The sequence below is a fragment of the Ciona intestinalis genome, unplaced genomic scaffold, assembly GCF_000224145.3.
Source record: "Ciona intestinalis unplaced genomic scaffold, KH HT000047.2, whole genome shotgun sequence".
Taxonomy (NCBI): domain Eukaryota; kingdom Metazoa; phylum Chordata; class Ascidiacea; order Phlebobranchia; family Cionidae; genus Ciona; species Ciona intestinalis.
The window spans coordinates 250,373-276,900 of NW_004190369.2; the positions used below are offsets into that span (position 1 = coordinate 250,373).

A 26,528-nucleotide genomic window follows, 5' to 3' on the forward strand; every position below is an offset into this window, starting at 1 on the left:
CTTGCTCAAGGACACATACGCCCACAATGGTAGCAGCGACGAGCCTTGAATCCATTACCTCTGGGTTAGAGGCAGGCGCGCTAACCACTACGCCACGGCGCCGGACGTTACGAAAACTTGCAGATAGCTAAAATGACGGAGCGGTTCATGCAAACTATTAAAAAATGCAGTTTTATAACACCAACTACATTTTGACACAAATCCTGTCAAACGACACCTTTAGATGGTGAGTTTAAAACGATATTACATTTATTAAAACGAGATATCTAAATCAACAGAAAGAGATAAAAGATTTACGCACGTTCATTGTGGATTATAAATAGGGATGGGCTGAGATATAAACTATTAGGATTCGGCAAATCCGAATATCTACGGTCCAATATTTGATTGAATCCGAATATTCGGTGACGTCATTTAACCTAATTCACAGTGGTGAAACAAATGAATTTATTTAACCGCTGCATATCCATTTCGTTTCTATTGGTAACGTTCTATCATAGCGTTATCTGCGCGATGAGAAATTAATTAAAAACCTGTCAATCAACGGCCGAGTGCCGATAAAAGGCGACGCACCGCTATTAGCCACATGACATCAAGGGTTAACTAGATTTTTACACTTTCCTATAGAAACCAGAATTACAAAGTTGGCAGATTAAAACGTTGTATTGACGAGTAGTGTCTCGTCAAGAATACGGTCGAATTTAATTTACATTTCGTTCTATGATACTATAATTGTAGCCAGCCATGTAAAATGTACAAATCGTGCTAGTTTCGTTTTTATAATTTCTAAAATCTGACATGGTAAAAAGCTACGCTTTTTCAAATGCGGCAATTAGGTAATAGCAGAAGCACAATCGCTAATGACGTCATTAAGGAGAAAATACACACGGGAACACTTTAAGTTTTAGTCGGAAGGCGTCGCTAATCAAAATTGCACAAAAACGTGGTTTCCGATCAAACGAACATGTGGTTCACAATCAAAGAGGCCGCGCAAGACGGGAGTTTCATGAATTTAAGTGTTGCAGAATGTTGAATTCATGTAAACATTTTTTAAACAAACTATATTTATAACTATTACGGAACATTTTGTAATGTTGAAATTAGATAATTTTACATTTTTTTCACTTTTAATTACGAAATTATGCGCGGAAACACTGTCCACTAGATTATTCGAAAGGGCTGCGATTCCTTACTTTCTTAGAGTTAATTCCTAACGAATGAACTGGGTTAGGTTATAACATAAACGGCAATGTGAAACCGCATAATTGTAGGTCGTAAAACACACTGTATCTAAGCGTCCAGGAATTTACTGTTTTAACGCAATCAATAGCGTGTGCGTGGCAATTTGGGCGAAATAGAAAGTATTCGGATTCGACTACGCATATTTGTATTCGGTCGAATACCTAAAAATGCGTCGAACAACGCAGAATATTCGGATTCGATTCGTCCCATCCCTAATTATAAACGTAATTATGATTACGCTATTATACCTTTAATAAACCATAAAAATTTTAGAAAACAGTTGTGGTTCATGCGCTTTTATATTTCGTATAATTTTTTTATTTCTGATATAATTTTAAGCAGACAGCCAAGAATAGTTTAAACTTCAAATGCAGGTAAATCGTGTTGATGTGAATTTTAATTGGTGAAAATATTAGAGCGAGGAGCAAACCTATGAATAAATTGATACCATTACAAATTGTAATATGATATTACAAAGTATACGTATATAACAAGATTTGGTAGCTTGGGTGACAGCCGCACATAAAAGATAATACGTCCGGATTTTCAATAAAATTAACCTATCACGTCCGGATTTTTATCTTCTTTAATCCTGTATTAAAAGTAAAAAATCTTACCAATGCCATAACAATTTATTTGATTATCTGCATCTCCACCATCAGCTGCTGATTTCACACTTTCCATGTTTGCTCTTACATTCCTGTGTTAAAACAGTTATAAGCAAAAAAAGGGTTCATTTAAAAATCACCTTAAATTCAAGTTTTTCAAAGCATCCGCATCTGCATTTGTTAGATCACCAGGATATTTAAGACCTATAACCTTGCAACCAACATCTTCCCAGATTGTGATGAGACAATCAATGGAGTGAGGACCTTGGTAGGAAGTGCAATTCTCAGGATAAACTGAAATAAATTTCATTTCAGTTTATAAATTTTATGGACAACAATAATGCCAAAACATGTACAAACCAAGTCCATAACATTCCAATCCTTTATTTTTATCACCACCATCAGCTTCCATTCGCGTAGTTTCAAAATTAATGCCAACATCACTGTAAAGAAATGAATAATATACAAGTAAGCATATCTTCAACCAACTTACACTAAATTAAGCAAGTCCAAAGCATATTTTCCAGCTGTGTTTAGCTTATCTGGAGCCTTTGTTCCCTCAATCAAACAACCTTTTGATTCCCAGATAGTTGTAAGGCATTCCACACTGTGTGGTCCATCATGAGAATCGCAAGTATTTGGAAATGCTGCAAAACAAACAGTTATAAGTTTCTACTTTTTAAGAATTTTCCTTGGTCATATTACTAAACAAAATGGTTACTAAACAAAGTAAGAGGCATAAATATTATAAAAGTTAGATACTCATAAAGTAGTACTATAACAATTTATCCAATTAAAAAATATCAAATATGTTTAAGGTAATCATTAAAAACATTTATATAATAAAGTAAGGTCGGAAAAGATAGGACACATTTTTATTCTATTTTTCCAATCCCATTTGGTAGTAAACAAAGAAAAATCAATGAATTATAAAACTGTATCCTCGCGACTCCTTAAGATTGTTGTTAAATATATAAAACACAATCAGATTCAGAATATTTGGATAATATGTGCTAAAGGTGTCCCAACTTCCCCACCCTACTATATTGTTATAAAAATCTAACCAATTCCATAACAATTCAATTGATTATCTGCATCTCCACCATCAGCTGCTGATTTTACACTTTCCATGTTTGCTCTTACATTTCTGTGTTTAAACAGTTATGGTTAAATAAAAAAAATAATACATAAATAACTTTAAATCCATGTCCTGCGCCATGGCTTAGTGGGTTGGGCGCCTGCATCGAAAACCAAAGTGTCCCCAATTCGATGCTCGACCGCGGTACTACCACTGATAGGGTATGTGTTCTTGGACAAGACACTTAACAGACATTGCTCTAACCCAGGGTCACTAATGGGTTGTCCAAATTATAAGCCATATCAAAAGCAAATCATACATAAAGATAAAAAGAGTGGTAACTCGAGGATAAAAAATAATGCAAAATAACAGGCGTCTGAGTGCGTTGCGGTGTCGCAGCACCGTTGGCACAAAGGACTTAAATGGGTTTCCGGGTGTTAAGGTAATGGCCTAAATCCCAGGTCCTTAACAAGGACCTCACCTAAAAAGAATAAAAAAAACCTTAAATCTATGCTTTTCAAAGCATCAGCATCTGCACTTGTCAGATCACCGGGATATTTAAGACCTTCGACTTTGCAACCAACATCTTCCCAGATTGTGATGAGACAATCAATAGAGTGAGGTCCGTAATATGAGTCACAATTTTCGGGATAAACTGAAACAAAATACATTAGCCAATAGAAATTTTGTTAATAATGTACAAACCAATTCCGTAACATTCCAATCCTTTATCTTTGTCACCACCATCAGCTTCAATTCGCGTAGTTTTAAAATTAATGCCAACATCACTGTAAAGATGGTAAATTAAGTTTATAATACCGGTGATTAACTAACAAACACATACTCCAACGTAAGCAAATCCAACACTTCTTTTTCGGCTGTATTTAGTTTAATTGGGGCATTTGTTCCTTCACTTAAACAACCATTCGATTCCCATATAGTTGTAAGGCATTCCACACTGTGTGGTCCGTTATGAGAGCCACAACCATTTGGAAATGCTACAAAGTACATCAGGTATTAAGTTTCAGTAAGTCAAAAAAAAACACTTGGTTTTAAATTTTTCATTAGCATTTTACTTAAGCAGATAGAACACAAAAAAAGTAACCAAAAAATAAAAACAAAACACTAATTTGTAAATATCAAACTTTGCTAATCATTTCACTTGGCTGTTTTCCATTAAAAAAAGATAATAGTTACAAAATAGCCAATGTTGCAGGTAATTTTAAACATAAATTATTCAAATGTTATCAATAAAATCTTACCTATGCCATAACAACTCAATTGATTATCTGCATCTCCACCATCAGCTGCTGATTTAACTCCTTCCACGTTTGCTCTTACATTTCTGTGATTAAATAATTATAAGTAAACAAAACAGTTTATCCAAAAAAATCACCTTAAATCCATGTTTTTCAAAGCATCAGCATCTGCACTTGTTAGATCACCAGGATATTTAAGACCTTGAACCTTGCAACCAACGTCTTCCCAGATTGTGATGAGACAATCAATAGAGTGACGACCGTAATATGAATCACATTTTTCAGGAAAAACTGAAACAAAATACATTAGCCAATAGCAATGTTGTAAATAATGTACAAACCAATTCCATAACATTTCAATCCTCTATCTTTATCTCCACCATCTGCTTCAATTCGCGTAGTTTTAAAATTAATGCCAACATCACTGTAAAGATGGTAAATAAAGTTAAACTAGATATCAGTGATTAACTAACGAGGACATACTTCAAAGTGAGCAAATCCAGCACTTCTTTTTCAGCTGTGTTTAGTTTAATTGGAGCATTTGTTCCTTCACTTAAACAACCATTCGATTCCCATATAGTTGTAAGGCATTCCACACTGTGTGGTCCGTAATGAGAGCCACAACCATTTGGAAATGCTACAAAGTACATCAGTTTCTAGGTTACAGCAAATCGAAAAGAAAAATATATTGTTTTAAATTTTTTATTGGCATTTTACTAAAGTGTATAGAAAATAAAAAAATAGGCAAGAAATAAAAACAAAACACCAATCTGTAAACATTAAACTTTGCTAATGTTTCACTTACCTGTTTTCCATTAAAAAAATAATTACAAAATAGCCCATGTGGCAGGTAAATGATTAAACCTAAAGCTAATTAAATATTATATTAAAATCCTACCAATCCCATAACAATTCAATTGTTGATCTGCATCTCCACCATCAGCTGCCGATTTCACACTTTCCATGTTTGCTCTTACATTTCTGTGTTTAAAATATTATGGGTAAACAAAAAAGTTCATGCATAAAAATCACCTTAAATTCATGTTTTTCAAAGCATCAGCATCTGCACTTGTTAGATCACCAGGATATCCAAGACCTTGAACCTTGCAACCAACATCTTCCCAGATTGTGATGAGACAATCAATAGAGTGAAGTCCATGATATGAGTTACAATTTTCAGGATAGACTGAAACAAAATACATTAGCCAATAAAAATGTTGTTAATAATGTGCAAACCAATTCCATAACATTCCAATCCTTTATCTTTATCTCCACCATCTGCTTCAATTTGCGCAGTTTTAAAATTAATGCCAACATCACTGTAAAGATGGAAAATAAAGTTAATACTATATATCAGTGATTAACTAACAAAGACATACTCCAATGTAAGCAAATCCAGCACTTCTTTTTCAGCTGTGTTCAGTTTAATTGGGGCTTTGTTCCTTCACTTAAACAACCATTCGATTCCCATATAGTTGTAAGGCATTCCACACTGTGTGGTCCGTTATGAGAGCCACAACCATTTGGAAATGCTACAAAGTACATCAGGTATTAAGTTTCAGTAAGTCAAAAAAAAAACACCTTGTTTTAAATTTTACATTAGCATTTTACTAAAGCGGATAGAAAACGACAAAATAACCAAAAAGGAAAAATAAAACACTAACTCGTAAATATTAAACTGTGCTAATCAAATCATTTAGCTGTTTCCCATTCAAAAAATACAAAATAGCCAATGTGGCAGGTAAATATTAAATATAAAACTAATTAAATATTATTAAAAATATCTTACCAATGCCATAACAATTCAATTGATTATCTGCATCTCCACTATCAGCTGCTGATTTCACACTTTCCATGTTTGCTCTTACATTTCTGTGATTAAATAATTATAGGTAAACAAAAAAGTTCATGCATAAAAATCACCTTAAATCCATGTTTTTCAAAGCATCAGCATCTGCACTTGTTAGATCACCAGGATATTTAAGACCTTGAACCTTGCAACCAACATCTTCCCAGATTGTGAGGAGACAATCAATTGAGTGACGTCCGTGATACGAATCACAATTCTCAGGATAAACTGAAACAAAATACATTAGCCAATAGCAATGTTAGAAATAATGTACAAACCAATTCCATAACATTCCAATCCTTTATCTTTATCACCACCATCAGCTTCCATTCGTGCAGTTTTAAAATTTATGCCAACATCACTGTAAAGATGGTAAATAAAGTTTATACTATATACCAGTGATTAACTAACAAACACATACTCCAACGTAAGCAAATCCAGCACTTCTTTTTCAGCTGTGTTTAGTTTAATTGGAGCATTTGTTCCTTCACTTAAACAACCATTCGATTCCCATATAGTTGTAAGGCATTCCACACTGTGTGGTCCGTTATGAGAGCCACAACCATTTGGAAATGCTACAAAGTAGAATGGTTATTAAGTTACAGCAAATTGGAAATAAAATATTGTTTTAAAGTTCTCATTATCATTTTACTAAAAAGGATGCAAAATGAATAAAGATTTATCATACCAGTTGGATGCTTCCCAATAAAAAATAAATACAACACAGCCAATGCTGAAGGAAAATATTAAAGAGTCTGGACCACGCTTATACAAGTTGGTTTTAAAGGAAAATTTACACCTAAGTTATATCACGATCTGTTCTACTCGATCAGCTGATTTAGGCTTTGCTTAGGGATGCACATTACAGAATAATTAGGTATTCTAGGATATCCTAGAATACTTTATTTCGAATCTAGAATTCCGAATCTAGAATTTCGAATCTTTTTTTATTTATAGGAAAAAATATTTTTACCCACATAAGTCAGTTTATTGAGTCTTTCATATTAGTCTTGTTTGATAATGAGCTGTAAAATGATCAAAAATTGTACTATTGGGTAGTTTTTGCGCCATGAAACGTATAGCAGGCTATGAAAAGACGTTGCAAAACGTTTACTCTCGAAAGTCCCACAAACACAAAAATATTTTTATTTTTAAATATTAACTTTTAAAAATTGTTTATATAGTGTATGAAATGACGCATGATGACATCATTAATAAGAATACCGAATCCCGTAATTGGATTCGAATACAAAAGGATTCAAATCTTACATATTCGAAATTCTGTAATGTGCATCCCTAGCTTTGCTAGCGGAAAATGAAATATTGTTTGCAGCAAAACAGAGTGTACCGTCGACATAGCTTTTTCTGTTACTTTTACATTAAGAAATATGCGTAGGTATGCCGGGGCCTGATTTTAATTTAAAATTAATGTTTTTTAAAATTGTTTGTAAAAGTTTATTACACTATTTGAATTTGTCAGTTAAAGTTTGTGATGTTTAGTCATGTAGAAGTTTTTTGTCCGATGAAGTGACATAAGTGAAGATCCTAGTCCACTAGCAATAGGTATTGAACCTTTTTCCAGCTTGAACCTGTACTTCCAGAAAGTGTTGGGGAAGTAGACAGGCCAAGTTTGCCATAAAAAAAACAAGTGAAGCTGAGCAAATCAAAAATACAATTTGGTGGGTTGACTAAGAATAGCATTTATTAAAAAAGTGACATTTCATAAGTCTGTTTGTGTTGCACAGTCTTTTTTCCTGAATTTGCCAAAATTTGTATAAACACAATTATATATAGATATTAAAAAATATGATATTCTTGACTGAGACCAGAGCATAGAATACACATTTAGCGAAATCAATTTACACCTGTATAGAATTTATTGTTGGCCTTCATACCAAAAAGATGGTCAATCATATGTTTATGGAGAACTTTGTTTAATAGGTACGGGAATGACGTGAAAGGGAAAACAGAAAGGTTTTATCAGTACTGATCAAAAGTATAAGCGAACAACATTATAGTGACGGTTGAAACATTTACAAGAATATTTCATCATTCAGTTTTGAATGGTCTTGTTTCATACAAAATGTGATTCATGCAAGAGTTATGTTGTTTTAAATTAAGTACATTTAAAATTACTAGAAATACATATATAAATATTGGATTATTTTCATTGTTTTGAATAAAGAATGCTCGTACCAGATGGTGGATTTGTTTCTTCTTTGTTCTTCTCTGGTCTCCAAATAAATGCTATACTTACTTGATCAGAACAAGTTTTCTTGCATATCCTAATGGGATATATCATAGTAAAACCATCTGAAGTAAAATGTACAAATATGAGATGACCGGCATACCAACGTAAAGTTGCTTGCTTTTTTCTAAGCCCCGCTCTTCCTTTTAAAAATAAAAACACACATATATGTATACTTATTGCTTTACAGTCATTCTTGTCTTGCTATTTTAAACACAGCACCAATCATGCATGATTACTCGGCTCATGGTAAACTCCTATATGGTAACTTAAAATACAGATATAAATATAGTCTACGCCATGGGGAAAAAAGGAAAAGGATTTGAAATCCGAACCCTAGAAAGTCCTGAAAACTAATTCTCCACTAAGCTTGGTAGACTATTTTGTGTGGTTATACACTTATCCCTAGGAAATAACTCAATAAGTTGCTGAAGCCATTTAAAGTATTGTTAATAATACCCTAAAAAAACATTTTGATTTGCTTATCTATCAACACTGCACCAATAAACCGCTGATAGGCCGAGTTTTCCTAATAAACGAATATTGTATTGTGACGTCACAGTGCCCGCGACGTTTTTAACAACTTTGAAATTTGATTTTTTAAATGTTCATAACTTTTAAATTAAAGCAAATTTTCACAAACTAGCTGTTAATTTAGCATCAGTAGACATAAAACTTTATTCTTATGCAAAAAAACTGCTCAACCATGAGAACCGTGGGCCAGATTCTTTAAACATAAAATATAACAAACATTATTATAAAAATATCTTACCAATGCCATAACAATTCAATTGATTATCTGCATCTCCACCATCAGCTGCTGATTTCACACTTTCCATGTTTGCTCTTACATTTCTGTGATTAAATATTATAGGTAAACAAAACAGTTTAACCAAAAAATCACCTTAAATCCATGTTTTTCAAAGCATCAGCATCTGCACTTGTTAGATCACCAGGATATTTAAGACCTTGAACCTTACAACCAACGTCTTCCCAGATTGTGATGAGACAATCAATAGAGTGAGGTCCGTGATAGGAATCACAATTTTCAGGATAAACTGAAATAAATCTGATTGTAAAATAAATCACATAAAAACATGCAATGAGTGTAGCTTTTCATTCTTTTCAGGAGCAAAGACAGTTGGTATAAAACACATGTTCTGTTTCATACATCTCGTGCCCTTTTCCGAATTATCATGCGTGTAACTTCGAAAGAAATTATCTTTTTGATATTTTTTAAAATAAGGTTGACAATTTAGAAAACTTATTAAGTGCCATTAAGGGTTTTGCCCAACAACACAAACACCTATAATAGTAGCAGCATCAAGCCTTGAATTTGTAACCTCCACGTTAGAGGTAGGTGCGTTAACCACTGCCCTATAGTGTCGGTCAATGCATAAAACAAACCAAGTCCATAGCAATCCAATCCTTTATCTTTATCACCACCATCAGCTTCAATTCGAGTACTTTCAAAGTTAGTTCCCACTTCACTGAAAAATACAAATAGGTTTATACTTTGCTTAGATCAGAGCATAAGTAAACAAACTCACTTCAAATTCAGCAAATTTAAGGCATATTTTCCAGCTGTGTTTAGTTTATCTGGAGCCTTTGTTCCTTCACTCAAACAACCTTTTGATTCCCAGATAGTTGTAAGGCATTCCACACTGTGTGGTCCATTGTGAGAGTCACAAGTGTTTGGAAATGCTGCAAAATTATTTTACATTGATTAGATTATACAAAAAAGTAACAATTTTTTGGGGAATTTTGCTTAATATTAAACAAAATGAAAAATAAAAGTAAGCATAAAATAAAAGTAAAACACCACTTGAAACCATTAAACTTTGCCTTATTTGATGTTTTACAATGACCAAAACATTCACAAAAACCGCCAATGTTGCAGGTAATCATTAAAAAAAATATATATATATAATATAATTATAAAATCTTACCTATGCCATAACAATTCAATTGATTATCAGCATCTCCACCATCAGCTGCTGATTTCTCATCTTCCATGTTTGCTCTTACATTCCTGTGTTTAAACAGGTATAATTAAATGAAAAATTTCATATATAAATCACCGTAAATTCATGTTTTTCAAAGCATCTGCATCGGCACTTGTCAGATCACCAGGATATCTAAGACCCTTGACCTTACAACCAACATCTTCCCAGATTGTGACGAGACAATCAATGGAGTGAGGTCCGTGATATGAGTCACAATTTTCAGGATAAACTGAAACAAAATACATTAGCCAATAACAATGTTAGAAATATGTACAAACCAATTCCATAACATTCCAATCCTCTATCTTTATCTCCACCATCTGCTTCAATTCGCGTAGTTTTAAAATTAATGCCAACATCACTGTAAAGATGGTAAATAAAGTTAATACTATATACCAGTGATTAACTAACAAAGACATACTCCAACGTAAGCAAATCCAGCACTTCTTTTTCAGCTGTGTTTAGTTTAATTGGAGCATTTGTTCCTTCACTTAAACAACCATTCGATTCCCATATAGTTGTAAGGCATTCCACACTGTGTGGTCCGTTATGAGAGCCACAACCATTTGGAAATGCTACAAAGTAAAACGGTTATTGAGTTACTGCAAATCGGAAATAAAATATTGTTTTAAAATTCTCATTATCATTTTACTAAAAAGGATACAAAATGAATAAAGATTTATAATACCAGTTGGATGCTTCACAGTAAAATAATAAATACAACATAGCCAATGCTGAAGGTAATTATTTAACATAATATTTCAAATATTATTATAAAAATCTTACCTATGCCATAACAATTCAATTGATTATCAGCATCTCCACTATCAGCTGCTGATTTAACCATTTCCATATTTGCTCTTACATTTCTGTGATTAAATAAATATAGGTAAACAAAACAGTTTATCCAAAAAAATTACCTTAAATCCATGTTTTTCAAAGCATCAGCATCTGCACTTGTTAGATCACCAGGATATTTAAGACCTTGAACCTTACAACCAACATCTTCCCAGATTGTGATGAGACAATCAATAGAGTGAGGTCCGTGATACGAATCACAATTTTCAGGATAAACTGAAATGAATCTGATTGTAAAATAAATCACATAAAAACATGCAATGAGTGTAGCTTTTTATTCTTTTCAGGAGCAAAGACAGTTGTTATAACACAGTGTTCTGTTTCATACATCTCGTGCCCTTTACCGAATTATCACGTATGCAACTTCGCAAAAAATTATCTTTTTGATATTTTTAAAATAAGTTTGACATTTTAGAAAACTCATTCAGTGCCATTAAGGGTTTTGCCCAACAATACAAACACCTATAACAGTAGCAGCATTAAGCCTTGAATTTGTAACCTCCATGTTAGAGGTAGGTGCTTTAACCACTGCCCTATAGTGCTGGTCAATGCAGAAAACAAACCAAGTCCATAACATTCCAATCCTCTATCTTGATCACCACCATCAGCTTCAATTCGCAAAGTTTCAAAGTTAGTTCCCACTTCACTGAAAAATACAAAGAGGTTTATACTTTGCTTAGATCAGAGCGTAAGTAAACAAACTCACTCCAAATTCAACAAATTTAAGGCATATTTTCCAGCTGTGTTTAGTTTATCAGGAGCTTTTGTTCCTTCACTCAAACAACCTTTTGATTCCCAGATAGTTGAAAGACATTCCACACTGTGTGGTCCATTGTGAGAGTCACAAGTGTTTGGAAATGCTGCAAAGTTATTTTTAGAGACCGACCGATATCAATTTTTTTCACCGATACCGATACCGATACCAATATTTTTAGCTTTTACCGATACCGATATTTGACACTATAGCGAAACATATGAAATAATCAGTATTATTCAAAATTAATACCTGTATTCAAGATACTGAAAGTTATTATAGATAAAAAATGGTTGGTCATCACTTAGTCTGCATGTTCTTAATAGGTAACTCCAATTAGGTTGCTTTTGTACAAAACTATGACGCACGTGGACGTTAAACTACAACGCACCTAGACGTTGAACTACAACGCACATGAACGTTAAACTATGACGCACGTGGACGTTAAACTATGACGCACGTAGACGTTAACCTACAACGCACGTAGACGTTGAACTATAACGCACGTGAACGTTAACCTACAACGCACGTGGACGTTAAACTATGACGCGCGTGGACGTTAAACTATGAGACACGTGGACGTTAAACTACAACGCACCTTAACGTTAAACTATGACGCATTTGGACGTTAAACTACAACACACGTGGACGTTAAACTATGACGCACGTAGACGTTAAACTACGACGCACATGAAGGCTAAACTACGACACGCGTAAAGGTCAAATTACTACACACGTAAAGGTCAAACTATGACGCACGCAAATGTTAAAATACGACGCACATAAAGGCTAAACTACGACGCACATAAAGGCTAAACTACGACGCACTTAAAGGTCAAGTAGGACTCGTCGCTTCGCATGAACGATTTATATATCGGTGCTGCTTTTTTACCGATACTTTATTGGTAGAACGTAAATATCGGCGGATAATATCAGTGAACCGATATATCGGTCGACCTCCAGTTATTTTACATTAATTATATTATACAAAAAAGTAACATTTTTAAAGAAATTTGATTTATTATTAAACAAAATGAAAAATAAAAGTAAGCCTAAAATAAAAGTGAAACACCACTTGAAACCATTAAACTTTGCCTTATTTGATTTTTTACAATGACCAAAACATTAACAAAACCGCCAATGTTGCAGGTAATCATTAAAGATAAATAAAATATATATATAATATTATTTTAAAATCTTACCAATGCCATAACAATTCAATTGATTATCAGCATTTCCACCATCAGCTGCTGATTTCACATCTTCCATGTTTGCTCTTACATTCCTGTGTTTAAACAGGTATAATTAAATGAAAAATTTCATATATAAATCACCGTAAATTCATGTTTTTCAAAGCATCTGCATCGGCACTTGTCAGATCACCAGGATATCTAAGACCCTTGTCCTTACAACCAACATCTTCCCAGATTGTGACGAGACAATCAATGGAGTGAGGTCCAATATACGTATCACAATTTTCAGGATAAACTGAAATAAAATACATTAGCCAATAACAATTTTGTTAACTATGTACAACCAATTCCATAACATTCCAATCCTCTATCTTTATCTCCACCATCAGCTTCAACTCGCGTAGTTTTAAAATTAATGCCAACATCACTGTAAAGATGGTAAATAAAGTTTATACTATATACCAGTGATTAACTAACAAAGACATACTCCAATGAAAGCAAATCCAGCGCTTCTTTTTCAGCTGTGTTTAGTTTAATTGGAGCATTTGTTCCTTCACTTAAACAACCATTTGAATCCCATATAGTTGTAAGGCATTCCACACTGTGTGGTCCGTTATGAGAACCACAACCATTTGGAAATGCTACAAAGTAAAACGGTTATTGAGTTACTACAAATCGGAAATAAAATATTGTTTTAAAATTCTCATTACCATTTTACTAAAAAGGATACAAAATGAATAAAGATTTATCATACCAGTTGGATGCTTCCCAATAAAATAATAAATACAACATAGCCAATGCTGAAGGTAATCATTTAACATAATATATCAAATATTATTATAAAAACTTACTTATGCCATAACAATTCAATTGATTATCTGCATCTCCACTATCAGCTGCTGATTTCACACTTTCCATGTTTGCTCTTACATTCCTGTGTTTGAACAATTATGGGTAAATAGAAAAGTTTATCAAAACAAATCACCTTAAATCTATGGTTTTTAAAGCATCAGCATCTGCACTTGTTAGATCACCAGGATATTTAAGACCTTGAACCTTACAACCAACGTCTTCCCAGATTGTGATGAGACAATCAATGGAGTGAGGTCCGTGATATGAATCACAATTTTCGGGATAAACTGAAATAAATCTGATTTTAAAATATATCACATAAAAACATGCAATGAGTGTAGCTTTTCATCTTTCCTAGGAGCAAAGACAGTCGGTATAACACACGTGTTCTGTTTCATACATCTCGTTCCTGTTTCCGAATTATCACTATGTAACTTCGAAAGAAATTATCTTTTTAATTTTTTTTAATATAGGGTTGACAATTTAGAAAATTTATTAAGTGCCATTAAGGGTTTGGCCCAACAACACAGACACCCATTACAATTCCCAGGATAAACTAAAAAAAACAATTGATATTAACTTGTATTAAATGAAAAAATGAATAGATTTTCACTGTCACAAATTTTAGGAATAAAAAGATAAAGAAAATAAACTCATTAAAAAAACACAAAAATACTTGCATACACAGCATCTCAAAAATAGGCACAAGATGCACGAAATAAAACATTCCATTTTATAATGGCTGTTGCCAGGCAATAAAATAATTTTTTCTAAGTTACCACCTATGTAAGGATTGTTTTGACTATTTGGAGAACCCAATTAAGGACCACTGGGTTGAGGAAATTGTCATTAAATGTCTTGCCACAGACCCTTACATTACTAGCAGCAATGATCCTTCAACTGGTAACCTTTAAAGAGCCCCGAACAACTATTTCTCAAAGCTAAGTTAACAAAAGTAATGAAACAATGTAGAAAAGAATGTACAAACCGAGTCCATAACATTCCAACCCTTTTTCTTTGTCACCACCGTTAGCTTGAATTTGTATGGTTTCAAAATTGATTCCAACATCACTGTAAGACCAAAATAAACATTATACTGTACACCAAGACAGAGCAAATACAAACTTACTTCAAATTAAGCAAATCCAAAGCTTCTTTTTCAGCAGAGTCTAGTTTAACTGGAGCTTTGGTTCCTTCACTCAAACAACCTTTTGATTCCCAGATGGTTGTAAGGCATTCAACACTGTGTGGTCCATCATGAGAAGCACAATTATTGGGAAACACTACATTGTAATAAAGATGTTTAAATTAGAGTATTTACACTGGTAACAAAGAACTGTAATTATATTGCAACTAAATCAAGTTGAGACTGAGGTTTAGAAATGTTTGAAATTGTGGAAAATTTGTGTCAATAATAACAAAATAACAACATAACTATTTTTATTTATCTTTCTAAAAAATGAAACAGATCATTTTATTGAAACAACGAATAAATGAAAATCACGAAAATAAAAAACGTACACATAGGGACAGCAATAATTCGAAGGTAAATTAAAACATCAGTACCACTAAAGGAACAAAACGTTTCAATAACAAAGCATTGCAAAAGAAAATTTACCTGTTCCATAACAATTTAATTGATTATTCGTATTCCCAGCTTCAGCTGCTGATTTCACACCTTCCATGTTTGCTTTTACATCGCTGTATTTGAAAAGCAAAATGTATGTAATGATGACAGTAAGATCATTAAAAATACCTCAAACTAAGGATTTTTAAAGCATCGACATCTACACTTGTTAGAACGCCGGGATATCTAAGACCTTCGACTTTGCAACCAACCTCATTCCAGATTGTGGTAAGACAACCAATAGAGTGAGGTCCATGATATGAGTCACAATTTTCAGGATAATCTAAAATGAAAAGATGAATTAAAGCGTAAGTTAACCGACAAAAACACAATGCAGAATACAAACCAATTCCATAACATTCCAATCCTTTATCTTTATCACCACCATCAGCTTCAATTTGCAAAGTTTCAAAATTATGTCCAACATCACTGTACAAAATAACAAAAGAAGAATAAAATAAACGCAAGTGATAAACTAAAACAGTCTCACTCTAAATTAAGCAAGCCCAATGCTTCCTTTTCAGCGGTGTTTAGTTTAACTGGAGCTTTTGTTCCTTCACTCAAACAACCTTTTGATTCCCAGATAGTTGTAAGACATTCCACACTGTGTGGTCCATTGTGAGAGTCACAAGTATTGGGAATTGCTACAAATAAAATATTTAATCGGTTATAAAAAAAAAAAAAAGACATGAATGTAAACATCAGAAAAGGTTCGGCCTAAACTTTTGGCTCGACACCCTACTTGCCAAATATAAAGTAAAACTCTACAATGCAAATACCAATATTTAAGTATTGTTTATCGACCATACATTTAAATTTTACCAATGCCATAACAGTTTAATTGTTGATCTGCATTTCCACCATCAGCTTCTGATTTTACACTTTCCATGTTTGCTTTTACATTTCTGTGTTTGAACAGGTATCGGTAAATAAAAGTAGCCATCTCATAAATATTACCTTAAATTCATGTTTTTCAAATTGTTTGCATCTGTATTTGTTAGAACTCCAGGATATCTAAGACCTTTGATCTTGCAACCCACTTCTTCCCAGATTGTGATGAGACAATTAATGGAGTGAGGTCCATGATATGAATCACAATTCTCAGAATAAACTGAAATAAAACCCACATTATACCAATCACATACATGTTGCTCTGGTTAATAATGTACAAACCAATTCCATAACATTCCAACCCTTTATCTTTATCACCACCATCAGCTTCCATTCGAGTATTTTCAAAATTAATTCCAACATTACTGTAGGACACAAATGAAGTTTATACTGCAAACTGAGAGAGAGCAAACACAAACACACTCTAAATTAAGCAAATCCAAAGCTTCCTTCTCAGCCGAGTCTAGTTTATCTGGAGCTTTGGTTCCTTCACTTAAACAACCTTTTGATTCCCAGATAGTAGTAAGGCATTCAACACTGTGTGGCCCATCATGCGAAGCACAATTATCCGGAAATACTACATTGTAATAAAGATATGCCAATTAAAAATAGAACAAAACTCAAACTTTGCTTTATATTTTACAAAAAAAACAAGTAAAAATACAGTCTGCTAAAGATATAAGTAAGCATTTTTCTTCCAGCGTTATAAGGTAATATAGATCTAATGTTTTATTAAGTAATTTAAAAAATATAGGGGTATCATTATAAACAATGATTTTAATTCATTTTTTTTTCTAAATCTCTGTGTATTCTTTTTATTCATCTCCTTGAAAGCGATAAAGATAAGTAGTGATTTAGAGATTTTTTTACACGCAACAATGGGACTTTGTATATAATAAAAGTATACATGAAAAATATACTACAAAATTTTTAACTTTAATCAAATTATTTATCTTGAACTTTTGATAAGCGGGTTCGTGAAAACTAAATATGAATCAGTGAAATTTGGAAGCTTTTTTTCTGTTCGGCGAATAAAAGCTGCCCGAAAAATAAGTATTTCCTCAGCTGATGCCAAAAGAATGGATTGGCAGAATTGCGCAACGCCTTTGGTTTAGGCAATTTTTTGATTTTACACTGTAATGAAAAACAAAGCTATTGTTGTTCTATGTCTGTTTGTGCTATTGCCAGTAACTTTTTGCTTCATTTTCTGCTTTATTCTAAACACCGAATATTGTTATTTTTCTTCGAATGAATTTGATATACAAATTACGGTGGTTGGTGACTGAAGGTATAAAGAGAAAGCGAGTTTAGTAGTTTGCCCGCTGATGTTATTATTATCTCAATTCTGAAGCTTTGCGACCAATTTTTGAAAGCTCCTACGATGAAAAATAATAAGCTAAATATGCACACTGCTTTTATCATTTACATTGTGCTTCCGACAACATCATGTGAGACAGAGCGTTCATTCAGTATCCTGCGTCAAATCAAAGCTTATTTGCACTCAACGCAGAGCCAGCAGAGGCTTAACAACCTTTAAATATTCATTCCAAAACTGCTAAGCAATGGACATAAACAGCATTGAATGTAATGTATGTAAGCATTGTTAATGAATTCATTGGCTAAACGCTTGCCAAACGGGTTTGGTTCTAAAATTATTTATTTGACTGTAGTTCTTTGTGTTTATATTATCATTTGTCCAATTTGTATTATTTTTTCCTACTGTTTTTACTATTTTTGTTAAAAAACTGTATCTTTGAAAAGTTCATTTCGATCCACCATGCTAGACAAAATTTTCGCAGCCGTTTGCAAGTGTTTTGCCACCCAAAAAAATATGGATTTCTTTATAAAATCGACACCTATTGTACCACTAATGAAATTCAAACTGTTTCAAAAACAAAATTTTAAAATAAAAATGTACCTGTTCCGTAACAATTTAACTGGTTATTAGTATTCCCAGCTTCAGCTGCTGATTTCACACCTTCCATGTTTGATCTTACATCTCTGTATTTAAAAAGCAAAATGTATGTAATGATGACAGTAAGATCGTTAAAAATACCTTAAACTAAGGATTTTTAAAGCATCGACATCTGCACTTGTTAGGACGCCAGGATATCTAAGACCTTCGACTTTGCAACCAACCTCATTCCAGATTGTGGTAAGACAGCCAATAGAGTGAGGTCCATGATATGAGTCACAATTTTTAGGATAATCTTAAATGAAATGCAGCATAATTTAACCGACAAAAACACAAGGCAGAATACAAACCAATTCCATAACATTCCAATCCTTTATCTTTATCACCACCATCAGCTTCAATTTGCAAAGTTTCAAAATGATGTCCTACATCACTGTACAAAATAACAAAACAAGTTAAAAATAGATACGCAAGGGATAAACTAAAATGTACTTACTCTAAATTAAGCAAGCCTAATGCTTCTTTTTCAGCGGTGTTTAGTTTATCTGGAGCTTTTGTTCCTTCACTCAAACAACCTTTTGATTCCCAGATAGTTGTAAGACATTCCACACTGTGTGGTCCATTGTGAGAGTCACAAGTATTGGGAATTGCTACAAATTAAATATTTAATTGGTTATAAAAAAGAAAAGGCAATGATATGAATGTAAACATCAGAAAAGGTTTGGCCTAAACTTTTGGTCCAACACCCCACTTACCAAGTACGCAGTAAAATTCAACAATGCAAATAACTATATTTAAGTTAGGGATGTGCTGAAGTTGTAAAAGCTCGGATTTGCCAAGTTTCGAGCTTCAACAGAAAGCTTGGCACCAGCCGGCATAAGAGAGAAAGGCGTACGAGAATGCGTTCTTATTCAGTCGAAAAGCATCGCTACATTAATTTTGCTTACATACAATCGTGTTTTATTTGCTTCCATACAATCTGTAGTCTGTGTATAATTTTTGTTTCTAATGATTAGTTTAAATGCAGGTAAATCGCGATTATGGGAATTTTGTTTGATGCAAATATAAGAGCGAGAAACGGCGCTATCAGCAAATTGTAACCAACAAAGATTGTAATATGATATTACAAAATATTATCTTGGTCAAGCTTGGGCAAAAGCCAAAAAACATTGTTTGTTGGCACCGCACGAAAACCAGAGTTTCATTACGTCACTTTCCACATGAATAAATTCACAACAATTGCTTCGTTTGTTAGGTGTGGAATGTATGCTAACACTAGGGATGCACATTACAGAATAATTAGGTATTCTAGGATATCCTAGAATACTTTAATTCGAATCTAGAATTCCGAATCTAGAATTTCGAATCTTTTTATATTTATAGGAAAAAAAAATTTTACCCACAAAAGTCAGTTTATTGACCCTTTCATAACAGCCTTGTTGGATCTTGAGTTGTAAAATGATAAAAAATTGTACTATTGAGTAGTTTTTGCGTCATGAAACGTATAGCAGGCTATGAAAAGACGTTACGAAACGTTTACTTTCGAAAGTCCCACAAACACAAAAATATTTTTTTTCAAAATTAATAAGTTTCAAAAATTGTTAATATAGTATATGAGATGACGTGTAACGACGTCATTAAACAGAATACCGAATCCCGTAATTAGATTCGAATACAAAAGGATTCGAATCTCAAGGAATCGAAATTCTGTAATGTGCATCCCTAGCTAACACATTTGCTTTCTTTATTTTCTACGCCGGCCGAAGTGTAAAAATGTGACGCTCATACACAAGGTTTCGATCCCGTAGATGGTCAGGCAGTGGGCACGTTCCTTCCGATTCTTATATTATAAAAAGTCTTAATCCATAGTTATGTTGTAATAGAACAAGTGATGTAACGATTGAATAAAAACGTTCCAAATTCTAGCGAAAGAATGTAATATTGAAAGCAAAACGTGTTGGCTGCAGCAGTTTATATTACTTAATTATAAAAAAGTTTATAAGTTTGTGTTTTCTATTTAAAATCAGAGACAGAAACATTGGGCGCTCATGTAATTCGACACCGGCTGTAATTGGGGCAATTTCGCTGACATTGCGATTTAATACTTGCGAGAAAGCAAATTCACAACGAACGAAAAATAATTAAAAAGAAAGCTACACTGACTATTTTCCTTATCTTTTACTGGCTTTCCTTTTTTTATTTTTATTATTTTCTCGCGTGCAACATTATAGCAATAGCATAAGGCTCGGTGCTCAGCCCAGATTTAAGCCGAGTGCCGAGCGTCAAAAAAGGAGACCCTTGGGCACAAGCTTTTGAGTTCGGGCTCGGCTCGGCACATCCTTAATTAAAGTATTGTTTATCAACCATACATTTAAATTTTACCAATGCCATAACAGTTTAATTGTTGATCTGCATTCCCACCATCAGCTTCTGATTTTACACTTTCCATGTTTGCTTTTACATTTCTGTGTTTGAACAGGTATCGGTAAATAAAAGTAGCCATCTCATAAATATTACCTTAAATTCATGTTTTTCAAAGTGTTTGCGTCTGCATTTGTTAGATCACCAGGATATCTAAGACCCTTGAACTTGCAACCCACTTCATCCCAGATTGTGATGAGACAATTAATAGAGTGAGGTCCATGATATGAACCACAATGCTCAGGATAAACTGAAATAAAAGTACAATAGTAGGCAAATAAGTACCAATAGCAATGCTGTTAATAATGTACAAACCAATTCCATAACATTCCAATCCTTTATCTTTGTCACCACCATCAGCTTCATTTCGAGTATTTTCAAAATTAATTCCAACATTACTGAAACACATAAAGCAGTTTATATTGTACTCTGTACACCAGAAGAATGTAGCTGCATCACATTTTATCTTTTAGTTAAACACTACAAACTGTACATTTTGGGATTTATTCATGTATTACACTTTTTTTTTCAAATATTTATTTACCAAGACAGAGCAAATACAGACTTACTCTAAATTAAGCAAATCCAAAGCTCCTCTCTCAGCCGAGTCTAGTTTATCTGGAGCTTTTGTTCCTAAACTTAAACAACCTTTTGATTCCCAGATAGTAGTAAGGCATTCAACACTGTGTGGTCCATCATGTGAAGCACAATTATCCGGGAATACTACATTGTAATAAAGATAAGTAAATTAGAAAATAGTAAAACAAAACCAAGTCTCTGTTTTATATTTTACAAAATAAAAAAGGAAAAGTACAGTATACTCAATAAAAATGTAAGCATTTTCCACCAGGATTGCAAGTTAATATGGAGCCAACATTTTAAATATACAAGTATTTTAAAAAGCCAATAACCATATTTGATTTGTCATTCTCAAATATATTTATGTCCCAGTGTTCTCAGTGCTCTAATATTGAACATCATGGAACTAACAATGGTAACAAACAACAATAGTTATATTGCACCTTAATTAAGTTTATATTAAGATTTGAAAAGGTTTAATATTCTAAAACTTCTGACATTAAAAAATAACAATATAATCTCCTTGAAAACAATAAAGATATAATATCGAATCAAAAAAAAGAAGCGAATCAACGTCAATACAAAAAGTTATAAACATTGTGACAGCAATCATTTGGAGGTAAATTAAAACATTAATACCGCTAATTCAAACGCTTCAAAAACAAAATAATTGAAATAGAAAATTCACCTGTTCCATAACAATTCAGCTGATGATTATCATTTCCATTATCAGCTGCTGATTTCACAGCTTCCATGTTTGATCTTACATCTCTGTATTTGAAGAGCAAAATGTATATAATGATGACAGTAAGATCGTTAAAAATACCTTAAACTAAGGATTTTTAAAGCATCGACATCTGCACTTGTTAGGATGCCAGGATATCTAAGACCTTCGACTTTGCAACCAATCTCATTCCAGATTGTGGTAAGACAACCAACTGTGTGGGGTCCGTTATATGAATTACAATTGTCAGGATAAACTGAAATAAGAAAAAAATGTATTACAGTGTAAGTAAACTGACCAACAAAAACATAAAACAGAATTCAAACCAAGTCCATAACATTCCAATCCTTTATCTTTATCACCATCATCAGCTTCAATTCGCAAAGTTTCAAAATTATGTCCAACATCACTGTACAAAATAACAAAACAATTTTAAAATATACGACAGTGATAAACTAAAATGGTCTCACTCTAAATTAAGCAAGTCCAATGCTTCTTTTTCAGCTGAGTTTAGTTTATCTGGAGCCTTTGTTCCTTCACTCAAACAACCTTTTGATTCCCAGATAGTTGTAAGACATTCCACACTGTGTGGTCCATTGTGAGAGTCACATGTCTTAGGAATTGCTACAAATTAAAAGGTTAAGAAAAATTTTGACATGAAACATAGGAAATCTTACCAATGCCATAACAGTTTAATTGTTGATCTGCATTCCCACCATCAGCTTCCGATTTTACACCTTCCATGTTTGCTCTCACATCTCTGTGTTTGAACAGTTATAGTTTAAGGATAGGCCGAGATATAAACTATTAGGATTCGGCGAATCCGAATGTCTACGGTCCAATATTTGATCGAATCCGAATATTCGGTGACGTTATTTAACCTAGTTCAATGTGGTGAAACAAATGAATGTGTATACCCATTGCATATTCATTTCGTTTCTATTGGTAACGTTCTATCGTAGCAATATCTGCGCGCCGAGAAATTAATTAAAAACCTGTCAATCAACGGCCGAGTGCCGATAAAAGGCGACGCACCGCTATTAGCCACATGACATCAAGGGGTAACTAGATTTTTACACTTTCCTATAGAAACCAGAATTACAAAGTTGGCAGATTAAAAAGTTGTATTGACGAGTAGTGTCTCGTCAAGAATACGGTCGAATTTAATTGACATTTCCTTCGATAACTATAGCCAGGCGAGTAAAATGTGCAAATCATGATATTTTCAATTTTATAAGTTTTTCAATCGAAAATAGTAAAAAGCTAAGCTTCTTCGAGTTCAGCAATTAGGTAATGGCAGGAGCACAAGCGCTATTGACGTCATTAAGGAGAAAATACACATGGAAACACGTTAGGTTTTAGTCCGAAGGCGCTGCTAATTAAAATTGCACAAACACGTGGTTTCGGATCAAACGAACACGTGGTTTACGATCAGAGAAGGCCGCACAAGACGGGAGTTTCGTGAATTGCAGTGTTGCAGAATGTTGAAATCGGAAACACTGTCCACTCGGTTATTCGCAAGCGCTGGGATTCCTTACTTTCCTAGAGTTATTTCCTAACGAACGAACTGGGTTAGGTTATAATATAAACGACAATGTGAATCCGCATAATATTTTAACACAATGAATAGTGTGAGCGTGGCAATTTGAGCGAAACAGAAAGTATTCGGATTAGACCACGCATATTGGGATTCATTCGAATACCTAAATATGCATTGAACAACACCGAGTATTCAGATTCGATTTGGCCCATTCCTATTGTAAATATAGATTCATAAAAAATATTTAGCTCATAAATACCACCTTAAATTCATGTTTTTCAAAGTGTTTGCGTCTGCATTTGTTAGAACTCCAGGATATCTAAGACCCTTGATCTTGCAACCCACTTCTTCCCAGATTGTGATGAGACAATTAATGGAGTGAGGTCCGTTATATGAGTTACAACTTTCAGGAAAATCTGAAAAAAATTTTATGTTGATTTGTAACACCACCAATAAATCATTGTACAAACCAATTCCATAGCATTTCAATCCTTTATCTTTATCACCACCATCCGCTCCAATTCGCAAAGTTTCAAAATTATTTCCAACATCACTGTAAAAAAAACAAAAAAAAGATTGAATTAAATACTGAAATGTAAACCAGTAATTAGTAGAGCATGACCGATTATCGGTTAGCCGATATATCGGCCGCATTTTTGGTGGTTTACCGATTATCGGCAAGGGCAAAAAACGGCCGATATTATCGGCGCTTAGTAACCAGACGGCCAGCAACGTACGTACGCAAGAATTAATGCAGAGCGATAGCTTGTTCATAAACGTAAACTCACTCGTACACCTAATTCAACTCGTTCGTAAAAATCTAACGTATTAAACTAGGTCAAAGCGTCTGATCACACGTCCACCGCATGTCATGTTTATCAGGCGCGTGTAACGTCGAGGTTACTTTAGGTCACTTACGCGTCTTTACGCGTCAACGTGATACACAAATAAACTGCATTAGCTGATAAATATAATGTTTGTTTAATGGAAGAGAGGTAAAATTTATTTGAAAAAATTACAAATTAACCAATTAAGTAATTACAAGTTCACTAATAACTAATTAATAATAATTAAGCCTGTTAGTTGATTTTTATTAGGTATATCAGATTTTTCCGTTTTAATCAGTCAAGTTTTTTGGGTGCATTAAAATATCGGTTATCGGCAACTGAAATTTACAAAATATCGGTATCGGTTTGAAAAAAGCAATATCGGTCGGGCTCTAGTAATTAGCTATAACAAACTCACTTTAAACCACTATAAATGAATCTTAATGACCTCATAGTAAAAGTTCACGTTGTCCCCTGAAAAAAAAATCGACGCCTACGCTTTAAACTACTATAAAAAGTATAAATACATAAATAATTACTGATGTGCAAACTTTAACTGTAAATTTATTAAAGATTTTTTAGAAATCTGAAGCAGTAATTAACCTCTTTAGCTATTGCAATTTAACAACGAGGCTTACAATGAAACTATACAAAAAAACTTACATTAAATTTAACAAATCTAAAGATTGTTTTTCACTTGGTGTTAGTTTAACTGGAGCTTTCGCTCCTTCACCCAAACAACCTTTTGATTCCCATATGGTGGTAAGGCACTCCACACTGTGTGGTCCATAAAACCCATCACAATTTTCAGGAAACACTGGAAAAGAGAATTGTAAACTATTTTTTTAAACTACCCAAAAGTTATATATATATATATATATCAACTTTAAAGCTACATAATAAATCCCAAAAGAATATTGCGCTTAATAAGATTATGTTGTTACCAATTCCATAGCAATTTAATCGCTGATCATCATTTCCATTATCAGCTGCTGACTTCACACCTTCCATATTTTCTTTTAAAGCTCTAAATTTAAGTATTTGTTTTGTCTGTGATATATTTTTTTTGGGTGTTAACTCACGTTAAATCCATATTTTTCAAATTATCGGCATCTGTAATTGCAAGATTGTTTGGATATCTAAAACCATTGACATCGCAACCCGCTTCTTTCCAGATTGTTATGAGACAATCAATAGAATGAGGTCCGTTGAACGTTTCACAGTTTTCAGGAAAAACTTAAAACATGAAAGTTGTGTTTGAAAAAGTTACAACAGGAAAACATAACTGTTATTAGGGATACTCTGCAGTTGTTAAAGCTCTGGCATGCCAATCGCAGGTGCATGCAAGCTGTTCAACATTATTTTCCTGTAGCCATTGACTTCAAGTTAGGAAGTATAATCAATTATTATTATTATGAAGAAAATCAGAGACGCAAACATTGGGAGATCAAGTATTCTCTTTTACTTTTCAAAGAGCAAATTCACAACGAACGAAAAAAGTTATCTGATACGCCCATAAATTAACAATCAACATACAAGAAAAACAAGAATATTTAGTATTTACCTCCCCCATAACATTCTTCTCCCTTGATAACATTTCCTCCATCAGCTTCACTTTTTATTGTTTCTATGTGATCAACTACTTCACTGTTGCAAAGAATAATATTCATATAATTTGTTTAAAACATGAAATGGTGAACTTACTCAACATTCATTAAGTTGAATGCTTTTATGTCAGCTTTGTTTAGTTTATCTGGAGCCTTTGATCCTTCACTTAAACAACCTTTTGATTCCCAGATAGTTGTGAGACAATAAAGACTATGTGGCCCATAGTATGTTTCACAATTTTCGGGAAAAACTGATAAAAAACTTAGTTTTTATTTTTTGCATGAACCTTACAAATCATCACAAAAGTTTGCAAACAAAACTTATTTACCTAATCCATAACAGCTCATCTGATTATCATCATTTCCCCCATCAGCTGATGACTTTATTTCCTCCATGTCTTCTCTTACAGACCTTTGCACAAATGTTTTAACATTAACAAAAAGTCACAC

At 33.3% G+C, this 26,528-nt stretch overlaps 1 protein-coding gene and 2 long non-coding RNA genes across 3 annotated transcripts in view; 1 reads left to right on the top strand and 2 right to left on the bottom strand.

The window, feature by feature from the left end:
• LOC100175212 overlaps positions 1 to 26,505 on the bottom strand; it is a gene marked incomplete at its 3' end in the record, with an annotated part of 276,802 nt that extends 250,297 nt beyond the window's left edge. The window contains exons 1-57 of the mRNA XM_026837993.1: positions 26,408 to 26,505; positions 26,176 to 26,329; positions 26,036 to 26,118; positions 25,554 to 25,707; positions 25,416 to 25,498; positions 25,135 to 25,288; positions 24,115 to 24,197; positions 23,907 to 24,060; positions 22,782 to 22,864; positions 22,575 to 22,728; positions 22,431 to 22,513; positions 22,207 to 22,360; positions 22,069 to 22,151; positions 21,371 to 21,524; positions 21,117 to 21,199; positions 20,898 to 21,051; positions 20,763 to 20,845; positions 18,877 to 19,030; positions 18,731 to 18,813; positions 18,522 to 18,675; positions 18,384 to 18,466; positions 16,889 to 17,042; positions 16,748 to 16,830; positions 16,532 to 16,685; positions 16,397 to 16,479; positions 16,065 to 16,218; positions 15,921 to 16,003; positions 15,704 to 15,857; positions 15,566 to 15,648; positions 15,077 to 15,230; positions 14,936 to 15,018; positions 14,081 to 14,234; positions 13,947 to 14,029; positions 13,583 to 13,736; positions 13,440 to 13,522; positions 13,237 to 13,390; positions 13,105 to 13,187; positions 11,855 to 12,008; positions 11,712 to 11,794; positions 11,211 to 11,364; positions 11,077 to 11,159; positions 10,712 to 10,865; positions 10,569 to 10,651; positions 10,366 to 10,519; positions 10,234 to 10,316; positions 9,835 to 9,988; positions 9,692 to 9,774; positions 9,189 to 9,342; positions 9,057 to 9,139; positions 6,458 to 6,611; positions 6,315 to 6,397; positions 5,220 to 5,373; positions 5,086 to 5,168; positions 4,671 to 4,824; positions 4,529 to 4,611; positions 4,325 to 4,478; positions 2,975 to 2,997 (exon numbers count right to left, since the gene is read on the bottom strand). Coding sequence (XP_026693794.1) covers positions 2,975 to 2,997; positions 4,325 to 4,478; positions 4,529 to 4,611; positions 4,671 to 4,824; positions 5,086 to 5,168; positions 5,220 to 5,373; positions 6,315 to 6,397; positions 6,458 to 6,611; positions 9,057 to 9,139; positions 9,189 to 9,342; positions 9,692 to 9,774; positions 9,835 to 9,988; positions 10,234 to 10,316; positions 10,366 to 10,519; positions 10,569 to 10,651; positions 10,712 to 10,865; positions 11,077 to 11,159; positions 11,211 to 11,364; positions 11,712 to 11,794; positions 11,855 to 12,008; positions 13,105 to 13,187; positions 13,237 to 13,390; positions 13,440 to 13,522; positions 13,583 to 13,736; positions 13,947 to 14,029; positions 14,081 to 14,234; positions 14,936 to 15,018; positions 15,077 to 15,230; positions 15,566 to 15,648; positions 15,704 to 15,857; positions 15,921 to 16,003; positions 16,065 to 16,218; positions 16,397 to 16,479; positions 16,532 to 16,685; positions 16,748 to 16,830; positions 16,889 to 17,042; positions 18,384 to 18,466; positions 18,522 to 18,675; positions 18,731 to 18,813; positions 18,877 to 19,030; positions 20,763 to 20,845; positions 20,898 to 21,051; positions 21,117 to 21,199; positions 21,371 to 21,524; positions 22,069 to 22,151; positions 22,207 to 22,360; positions 22,431 to 22,513; positions 22,575 to 22,728; positions 22,782 to 22,864; positions 23,907 to 24,060; positions 24,115 to 24,197; positions 25,135 to 25,288; positions 25,416 to 25,498; positions 25,554 to 25,707; positions 26,036 to 26,118; positions 26,176 to 26,329; positions 26,408 to 26,474 — 6,643 coding nt within the window. The remainder of the gene's footprint in view (positions 1 to 2,974; positions 2,998 to 4,324; positions 4,479 to 4,528; positions 4,612 to 4,670; positions 4,825 to 5,085; positions 5,169 to 5,219; positions 5,374 to 6,314; positions 6,398 to 6,457; positions 6,612 to 9,056; positions 9,140 to 9,188; positions 9,343 to 9,691; positions 9,775 to 9,834; positions 9,989 to 10,233; positions 10,317 to 10,365; positions 10,520 to 10,568; positions 10,652 to 10,711; positions 10,866 to 11,076; positions 11,160 to 11,210; positions 11,365 to 11,711; positions 11,795 to 11,854; positions 12,009 to 13,104; positions 13,188 to 13,236; positions 13,391 to 13,439; positions 13,523 to 13,582; positions 13,737 to 13,946; positions 14,030 to 14,080; positions 14,235 to 14,935; positions 15,019 to 15,076; positions 15,231 to 15,565; positions 15,649 to 15,703; positions 15,858 to 15,920; positions 16,004 to 16,064; positions 16,219 to 16,396; positions 16,480 to 16,531; positions 16,686 to 16,747; positions 16,831 to 16,888; positions 17,043 to 18,383; positions 18,467 to 18,521; positions 18,676 to 18,730; positions 18,814 to 18,876; positions 19,031 to 20,762; positions 20,846 to 20,897; positions 21,052 to 21,116; positions 21,200 to 21,370; positions 21,525 to 22,068; positions 22,152 to 22,206; positions 22,361 to 22,430; positions 22,514 to 22,574; positions 22,729 to 22,781; positions 22,865 to 23,906; positions 24,061 to 24,114; positions 24,198 to 25,134; positions 25,289 to 25,415; positions 25,499 to 25,553; positions 25,708 to 26,035; positions 26,119 to 26,175; positions 26,330 to 26,407) is intronic.
• LOC108950195 lies at positions 7,342 to 8,295 on the top strand. The gene is made up of 2 exons (XR_001975113.2): positions 7,342 to 7,715; positions 7,978 to 8,295. It is a non-coding gene; the product is annotated as an uncharacterized LOC108950195 (long non-coding RNA).
• LOC113474934 lies at positions 12,058 to 12,479 on the bottom strand. The gene is made up of 2 exons (XR_003396651.1): positions 12,421 to 12,479; positions 12,058 to 12,351 (listed from the first exon to the last, which is right to left on the bottom strand). It is a non-coding gene; the product is annotated as an uncharacterized LOC113474934 (long non-coding RNA).
• Positions 26,506 to 26,528: the final 23 nt, after the last annotated feature.